This window comes from Mesitornis unicolor, unplaced genomic scaffold, assembly GCF_000695765.1.
Source record: "Mesitornis unicolor isolate BGI_N332 unplaced genomic scaffold, ASM69576v1 scaffold10040, whole genome shotgun sequence".
Classification (NCBI taxonomy): domain Eukaryota; kingdom Metazoa; phylum Chordata; class Aves; order Mesitornithiformes; family Mesitornithidae; genus Mesitornis; species Mesitornis unicolor.
The window spans coordinates 11,707-21,076 of record NW_010160253.1 but is presented as its reverse complement, the minus strand read 5'-3'; the positions used below and the strand labels follow the sequence as shown (position 1 = coordinate 21,076).

Below are 9,370 nucleotides of genomic sequence, written 5' to 3'. Positions count from 1 at the left end.
TCAGCAGGATACAAGCCTAAGGAAAGCACCATAACAAACTATGCAGAGATAAGGGAATAGGGATAATAAACAAATCCAGTCCCAGATTCTGGCTCAGGGTACCTGCCAGAAGCTGGCTGTAAGGAAAGGAGCAGTTGGGAGCTAGATTTACTGGAGTAGAGAGCAGACAAGGAAATATGGCAAGTACTGTTTAAAATGCCGCCCCTGCCATACTGTGCCTGGAAAGGATTATTTCTGCTGTTTGAACTGGGCTGCACAAGCTTCCAACACACAACAGAGTAACTGTCTACTTATGAAAAGCTGTAGTCCAAAACTCCTCGTAAGGGAAGGACTAAACCTGCTGTTGATTGCAGCAAGATGCTGTGACAGTGGTTTGCACACAAACAGCATAGGAGTTTATTAAAACAGACAGAAGCAGAAAAATGAGCTAGGGAAGGAAGCGAGGGTGGTGGTTAGTTTAGAGTTTTCCTAGGAACAGGAGCTGACTCAGCTATCTCGAGTGCTGACTGCCCAGAATGTCAGACTGCAGAAGGCCAGGGTGATTTACACTGGGGCTTTGGACAGGGGACCGAGACCGGATGCACTCACATGTGGCCACTGATACACACATGCCCTCTTGCAAAATGCTGTTTGCTGTTCCAGCAGGAAATACATTGCTCAGGGGCAGCTTCTCTCCCACTTCCTTCTGGAGAGATGCAGCTCATCTTGCTACCAAGATTAAAAGTTTAAAAAGGAGTTCTTCAGAAGTCAGTGCTGATGAAGAGAGTTGAAACAGAGCCTCCAGAGACTTTGACCTCTGCCTATCCTTAAGAACAGTCGCCAGGCAGGCTCTTGTTCAGCACCTTGCTTCTGTTTGTACCTTGGGGTTGAAGATTCACCCAGATCTCTGCTGCAGGCAGCTCCGGTACAAACTGACTCACAGCTTTTCTCCTGACTCACCTGCTACACAGAGGAGAGGACTGAGTTTTAGCCTAAAGTCCTCATGATGTATCAGATGGACAAGGCAAGCACTGTTTCCTGGGGGACAGGAGAAAGGGCGACTATAACGGTCCTTTGGTTTCAGAGGTTGAGCATGAGGTGTCCAAGATGGGAAGCCCAGTTTTGAAGACTGTAGCTTGTTTAAAACACATTCCCAAGAACAGACTAATTCAAGTGTCTTTTTCCCCAGATGCCCTTTATCTTCTATCTCCATGCAAACTTTGTTGCAAGGCGTCAACACTGTTCCAAATGCACAGTAGAGATTTTCATCTCTAACATGAGAAAGCTCAGACTGTCCTGATGCTGACCTGCAAAGACGTTACAGGCAGTGACAGAACAACATCAGCTTCCCAACAGCAAGATTCACAAGGCCAAAGAATACTTCATTGCAAGGCAGGCATGAAAGCCTGGCAGCTCAGAGCACTGAAGGCTGGTGGAGAACAGACTTGCTCAGCCAGATTCACACACAGAAGAGCTATTTCAGGTAGATCTGTTTATCATCTGTCAGAGCATGAAGCCAGCAATCATTTACATGCAAGGGACTGGTATTATCCTAGCTCAGGGCCCTTCCTCCCACGTCTTACCACGTGCCAGGAAACAGGAGGTCACACAAGCACAGAGACACCTACAAGAAGATGCCACCGAGCTACGCCTCTGCTGCAGTGTTCTTGATTTCCTTAGGCACTTCCACTCAGCACAGGTTAGTTACATGGTTAGTTGGTAACTAAGACCGTAACTTTCTTGAACAGGCTTACAGAAAATTAACCAACAGAGCAGTGCTGCACCCCAGATTCCTCTGGTTACCTGACTCTTGATGCCTTGCTGAGTGATGAAGGTCTTCAGGGCCCCTGTTTCAGAGTTCTGAGGATATCCAAAGTCCAGGATTTCTACAGAAGGGTAGAAGAAGGTTAGTTCAGAGCTGCAAGGTATAAACATGCCAACCATGCTAACCATTCCTATAAGGAGACAACCAATTAGTACACAGACACTGCTTACACATTAAACTTCTGGATGAGTTTCTGGAGTATTCATAAGATAAGAAACAGCCTTGCTAGACTGACTTCCTTGTGCAATGTTTTGGAGAAGAGGTGTAATGGGAAGCTGTCCAACTGATGAATTTGCTGGTTTTTAAAAAACAACTGCACTTGAGGACTAAATATCAACTACAGTAGCCATGTGCACAGGGCACACTGAGGAGTTTTTCCAAAAACATCCAAGGGACAATAAAGAGGGTTTATCCAACAGCAGAACAATTTATCTTCAGAGCATTTTCTTTAGGTTTTGATTTTTGTATGAAGATCTAATGAAAAATCAAAACAAAAAAACCCCAACAGAACAGCAGAGTAGTGGCACTACAGGACGGTCACTGTGGGAAAAAAACATGTTAGTGTACTTAACACCCACTCCCCTCGAAGAGGAAGGGAACAACTCACAAGAGACTTAGAGAGGTGAGAAGTCCACTAACATGAATACTGAGTAACGCCACACTGGTTGGTTTTGATCTCTCTGCACCTGCCAGAGACAGCAGGGACTGACTAAAGCAGAGGAACTGCAGTCTCAATCTGTCCAGAGGGAACAGAGAGCCCACCAGTCACCGTGACCCCTGGCTAAGAATCCCAGGACACACATGTGGTGCCTTGTCTGAAAAACAAATTGAAGCATAACCAATACAAAGTGCTCATGTTATGCAAAACAGGGAGAGCTCAAGGGCAATCTCCACAGGCAGGCTGATAGCACAAGGAGCTGAAGGGACACCGTATTATTAGTCTATGGTGAAATTTGGAGCTGTATCACTGGGGGAGGTAGGGCTGGGGACAGAGCAGTTTGGGTTTTACTGATTGTCTTCTGTCTCTGAACTGCCCTCAAGAGGCAACTCAAGAGTGGTGACCAACTGCAGCCACATGGGGTGACTGCTTCAGCCACCTGGGCACTAGCTGGGACAGCTGGCCTTAGAGGTGCTAACGGTGGCCTTTATATACCTCAGTACAACCACAGCCCTACATCTACACAGGACACATTCAGAAGCTGGGGTCCAGTACTAGTTGTCTCATTTATACGAGTGCAGAGCTCCCAACACTTCAGCAAAGTGAGCCACAATTAACATCTCAAGCCCATAGCCTTCTGTCACCTACACTTACAGCACAGGGGGTATTAGAAAGCAGAAGTAGTAATATTGAACTGTCGCACATATTAAAAGTACTTCAAGGATTATTACTACACCAAACTAAGCTAAGGGTTTTAGAATGACCTAGTGCAATGTCACATAACAGGTAAGGGAAACATCTCACCATCCAGCAGCTCATAGATCAGCACAAAGTTGTTCTTTATGTTCTCCTCGCTGATCTTCCCAAAGTAGGCAGTCATCACGTCACACATCTTGTAAAGAAACTCGAAGACCATGGCAGCGTTGACATTCTGCTTGGTGACAGCAGCCAGCCAGATGTTGGAACGCTTGACGTGGAAGAAACTTGTGCGGGCGATGTTGGTGACAGGCGAGCGTACTTGCTGCCGTGCGTGGATGACATTGACGCGGAAGGCGTCGACGGCGTTCCGCCTGCGAGATCACCAGAGATACCTTAGCACAGCACATGTGAAAACAAGCCGGTTGCGCAGCTCTGCTTGTGCAATTAGTCGTACACTGAACTACATACACTGAGCTCACTTAAGAAAGGTGCCTGGGGATGTCTCTAAGAGGGACAAGTGAAGGCTCTGAGCAGAGTTAGACATTAAGTTCTGCACAAACTCAAGGAGAGACAGAGTGCTCCTGGTCTCTAGGGAGCTTTGGACCAGTGTAACTGTAGTCAGAAGTGAGTCTCCATCTGGAGTCTGATGGCAAAGGAATCTTCCTTTCAATTAATTTTGCTAGCACTCCTGATTGATTGCCATAGCTAGGAACAAACACAGTAGCAGCTTATGGCTCAAAAAGCAGCCCAGTTTTAACCAAACACACAGTTACTCTCTACTCTCTATGCCCAGGCCTTCATACTCCTGCCCCAGAGTGAGCTGTGGTCTTCCAAGGTATTTGCTGGCAGTTCCCCCCAGAAATACAGCAAGATCTACCCAGGTGACCTGAGAGAAGTCAGTGCCCAGGTACACCACAACAGGGAGCTTTAGTTCTCAAATCCACCTCACCTCCATTCCCCAGGCACCACGGAGGGCAGCTCAAGGCAGCGAGCAGAATCAGGAACATTTCTGGCTTTCCAGTTACATGTGTCCTCTCAAGCCTGCTAGGCTTCAGAAGAGGTCTCATGCAGATGGACTCATGGTCCCCACAGTGCAAGGTGCTGGTAGCACTGCATTACAAGTACTGGATGGTCCAGTACCAGTTGTGATAAAGAGGTTCTGCACAGTGCTGAAAAGATGCTGTGCAAGCTTCCCTTAGCTGCTGCCATCTTTAGTCCAAATTGTCTATAGAGCAGCATGAGGGACAAATCCCTCCTGGGTAAACAGGGATGCCCGAGTGGCATTCAGGACACCAGCTCTTCCACACTAGTGTTTTCTTATCCCATAGCTATGAGTTAAGATAAACTCCCCAAATTAAGTCTAAGCCCACCAACCCTAAGGACACAGGAAGGAAGCCTAAGTGCTTCACATGACAAGACAGAGACTTAAAAGCAATAGTCTACACACCAAGCCAAGACTCATCTAGTTATTTATGCTTTATCACTCATACTCAGACACCGTGTAGGACAGGGGGTCTTCTGACTGCAGCATCAAGGCCATGGCACTGATTATGCAGAACCATGTTTGATAGCAGAGAGTAGTAATATCCTTGCAAGCAAGGATACAGACATAAGAATGCTTGTAAGCATTGAGGGTTGTCAACAATCCAGCAGACAGTTCCAAGTTTGAAAACAAAAGATATTCAAAGGAACATACGCTACCACAGCAGGTGTTTGCTCCTTGAAGGTCTGGGTACATATGCAGAAGCTCCATCAGTAAACACACTCCCCCCATAGCCAAAATTCTGGCCTTCAAATACTTCTCAGGATTTATTGTTACAGAAGGATTGCAAGTCTGAGTTAAATTAATATTTCATTTCTACCTTAACTTTTTCCATAAGAAAGTAACTTAATCTACTATAAAATAGTATCTAAAAGCCCCATTCCTCCCCTCCAGTAAGCACTGCAAGGAAAGCTCAGCTTGTACTGGAGCATTAACCCTCCCAGTCTCAAGTTCTAACCCGCTAGGACTAATGCCAGAACCAGTAACCAGACTGGTGCACACTAGAGGAGAAGCCCCAGGCCAGTGAAGCTTTTCTAGCACCAGTTGCCCACTGTGCAGTGCCAGTCATGGCCTAAAACGCGTCTCTTACCTATTGCTACAGCAGCCAATGAGATGGGATGGACAGAAATGGCGCCAGCGGAGAAAGGAGGAGTGACAGCAACAAGAGAAAGGGTTAGAAACACACACACAAGGCACAATGAATCCAAAGAGATCAGGAGAGACCAAACAGCACCCCCTCCCCCTGCTCCTGGCCACAAAAGGCCAAGGTGGTATTGGATGGACAGTACAAGCTGTGGCAGCAATGAAGCCCTTGCAAGGCACAACACTGACAAGTCATGGTCAGGCTGCCAGTGTCAGACTGTCTGTGTCAATAGACTTGTGTTTGGCTGAATTTTAGGGCTAAATGAGCTTTTAGTCCACATGAGTTGCATCCGTATCACACCAGTGATACCCAGTCTGCCCTGCTAATACATGTGGCAAGCCTTGGATGGGAAAAAAGCCAAAAAACCCTCAATCTAAGGCTTTGCCTAGGGACCATAGAGTACCAGGTATCTTCTTCCCAGTCTGCCTCCAAACAGGGCTGCAAGTCTGAGATGGCAATCCTAGGACAGCGATTCTCATTTTAAACTGTTTGGGTTGTCACTTTCTGGCCTGGTCCAGCCAATAGGAAATACAGCAAGTTTGATAGAGCTGGAGCACATCTGGAGAGATAAGGCACATCCCGCAGATTCAGACACTGCTCTATCCAGCTTGCACGTTTTCCTTAAGGATCAAGAGCCATGAAGCTGAAGTGATGTATCAGAAGCTCAGAAATCAAATGCCTATTAAGTTTAAAGTGCATGCAGTTTGTCATGTAAGCTGCTTAGTTTCAAATAGCTTATTTTTATTAAATAGTTAAATTTTTAAATGCAGGTGTGTTCTGCGAATGACTATGTCACTGAAGAACAAGGCGCTTTAAGATCACAGTAAAGCCCTCCATAGTATCCAGAATTAAATGCATAGTGCTTTGCCTTTTATTTTAATAAGCTGCTTATGCATGCAGCTAGCTACTATATGGACAGATGCACTACATGCACTAAAGCCATTCTAAGTTGCAAGCAAAGAAAGTCCAAGTTTTGAGGTACTTCTGCCTTTAAAGTCAAGAGAAGGCTTTCTTCATCAACCATCACTGTGCTCATCAACATCTGGGCTCATATGTGCTTATTTAGACCCTTGTACTGTGCAAGGTAAGGGGATTCTCATAACCAAGGAGTCTTAAGTGTCAATCACTTGGAGCCCACATGAAGACAGGCAGCAGCTACGCTCATTTCCCATCCAAGCTACCTCCCAGAAAGCTGGATGGGCTCAGCCCTCAACACATCAGATCTATCATTTAGGATAGATGTCATTTAGAAGTCTATCACCTGGTGGCTTGGTTCGAGACAGAACTCCTACAGAATTGAGTACAAGTGACAGTATCATGGCTATTCCTTGCCCTACTTTCCTCTGAAGGTTGGGATATGAACAGCTTTTAAGTAGACAGATGGTAGTGTTCAGACCAGGAAACAGCAGATACCCAACTCTACTTGCTTGCTACAGAGCTGAAGATTCTCAGTTACTTGATTGTACCGCAAGATGAGACACAGACATTTTAAGACAACTTGTTCCATAAAGTTACACAACTAAAATATTCCAGTCCAGGTTTCAAGGCCTGCAGAAGGAATCCAACACCTTGGGGAACGAGCTTGGTTAACAGCCAGCACCAGCTCCACTCAGGTCACAGGACTGACACTTTCACAGGAACTGAATGGACGACTTTGCCCAAGGGAACACCGACTTCTAAAGTCGTAGAGAAAACACTTGAATCTTTTTGGCACCTTTTGCCAAATTAAAAAAATATAAGACAGGATCAGGCAGAAAATCCATTTTCTAGTTTTGCCTGGCCAGCTGGAAGTATTTCATTACGTGCTGAACAAGTTACGTTACAAGAGGAACGAGGCAAGATAAAAAGCAAAAGAAGATTGCTATATTAAAAATAACTACTTTACTCTCCAGTTCATATCTCCACAGCCAGAATGCACTTTAATTTAAAAGGCCTTCTTGAATAAACAGTTCAAGCACAGTTCTAAGTGCTTGTAAGTTTGCAAGCCGCAGAAAAAAAATCGCATTGCCAGAAACTGCAGCAGTGGTGTCCCTGTCTCACCACACAACATATTCTCAAAATGTACCGATAATCCAGACTGGCTTGACTCAGTCACTGTGATACCTACTCATTAGGAGAACTACACAAAGTCAGATCTGACATATGAATTGCTCTGAAGAGCTTCAGCCAACAAGTATTCAAGAGTGGAAGGAGTTCGTACAGCAGATGAGAAGTAAAACTTTGTAGGCAGCAGTTTTCTGCTTCAGAAATCCCAAGCTCCCTTGCCTCAGCTCAGTGTGGAAGATCTGGAGCAACTCAGCCAACCTCAGAACAGCTACTTCACTGCCTTAGCTGACTTAGAGCAGGTCAGGAGATATTTAAAGCTCATTAGGTGAAGCCTCATTACAGATGCTGTGTTGACCACTAGTCCATCAATTAAATACTGCAAGCCTTGACTGGCTACCAGTTCTCCCTCTATTTTTAACCTTCACCAGACAATTCATAACCAGCAGAGAAGCACTCTCCTCAGACTGGAACAGTCTGAAGGCTGACTGGCTTGGCAGTTTTGTAGTAATTTGTGGCAGCAGGTTACTCTTCACAGCACGTCCTACCACTATTCACTCTGGAGACCTGGCACAAACTATTTTTTGCTAAAGTGGCCAAAAGTATCTCTCTCACTGGACTTTGATTTAACACCTACTACAGCCCTGCTTCTTTTAGCTGTGTTTTGAGTCTGCCAATTTCAATTACTAACTTCTACCTAACGTCTAACACTAATGAAAACTGACTGGGAAAAACAGTGTTGTCTGAGAAAGCTGATAAAAGGTTTTCAGTCCAAGAAGCACCATCACCTGACATCAGGTTCCTTACAGCACTATCCACTGCCTGTAAGACACTAAAGCTTTAGTAATGTCCCTTCTGGAAACGAGCAGCCTAAGGATCGTACAGAATCAGTTTAAGTGCGCAACATAACACTTCTGCGAAGTGCAATTAGACACCTACAATCTACTGAAGGATTTCAGCACTTCCCACAACTTTAATTACCCAATGAATGTAAGCTTTTTACAAACAAGGCTGTCATACAAAGCTGGGGGGGACAGAATGCCAGCTTTAAGCTTACAGCTCTGGTTACTATGAGACTGCTTGCAGACACAACTTTCCAGTGCCAAAGACCATAGACAGTCTCCTGCATGCCTCTACTTGACACCTCTACTAGACATCTGGGTTCGAAACTAATTCGGAGCCCTGCTTGTAGTGTGCGGCAGACAGTTCCTACATTACTGCTCCCATAAAGTTTTAATGATTCCAGAGAGGCTGGCAGAATCCTGCAGTGGCAGTCCATGTTGCTGAAGCATTTGGAGTAACGTCCAGATCCCTACCATCCAAAAGAAAGTCCTAGGTTTGCCTGAAGTCTATCCTTTACTACCATCTGTAGGTGACCTGGGCTTAAACTTTTTTTTTTTTCTTCCGAGCTAAGCCTAGAGCAGCAAGTTGAGTTGCAGTCTTACATGCATGCACAGCTGATGCAGAACAAAGCAGCTCTGAGTTGTTGTCTGCACCAAAATGAGACAGAAATGCAAAAACCAGGGATGCAACAGAAGCACTTACCCAATGTCATCCCGGTAGACTCGAGAGATTAAAACCTCTCCTTTGTGATTATAGATGAATAAGCCTCCGATCATGATGGAACTTTACTCTTCTCTTCCCATGTTGCTTAAGACCTGAAGCAAGAGAGGGCACACATCAGTAGGCTGCATGGCAACAAGCAGTACAGCAGGCACAGACACCTTTTGTCACACACACCCTCAGCCAGAAGACAATTCTTGCAACACTCATGGTGGTGAGGACCTGAGAGCACACATCTTGACGCCACAAAAGTAATGAAGTCCAGCAGGCTGCAGAATGGGACAAGTAGAGGGCACGCTCAGAGATACTTCTGAAAGCCTGATGGCACGGGCTACTTCACCTCAGTTATCTTGTTACATTTGGCCAGGCCAGCACATGCCTGAGGCCCTGTAGGGCAACTACAGACTGGGGAGCAGC

At 45.6% G+C, this 9,370-nt stretch overlaps 1 protein-coding gene across 4 annotated transcripts in view; it reads right to left on the bottom strand.

Annotated features, from left to right (window-relative positions):
• AP2M1 (adaptor-related protein complex 2, mu 1 subunit) overlaps positions 1 to 9,055 on the bottom strand; it is a 16,915-nt gene extending 7,860 nt beyond the window's left edge. For 2 of the 4 annotated variants that reach the window (XM_010189507.1, XM_010189522.1), the window contains exons 1-3: positions 8,936 to 9,051; positions 3,267 to 3,532; positions 1,783 to 1,865 (exon numbers count right to left, since the gene is read on the bottom strand). In XM_010189507.1, the coding sequence (XP_010187809.1) occupies positions 1,783 to 1,865; positions 3,267 to 3,532; positions 8,936 to 9,009 (423 nt within the window). In that variant the 5' untranslated portion in view covers positions 9,010 to 9,051. Of the gene's footprint in view, positions 1 to 1,782; positions 1,866 to 3,266; positions 3,533 to 5,293; positions 5,300 to 8,935 lie in introns of all 4 variants that reach the window. The other 2 variants (XM_010189499.1, XM_010189514.1) reach the window with 2 other exon arrangements.
• Between the last annotated feature and the right edge of the window lie 315 nt (positions 9,056 to 9,370).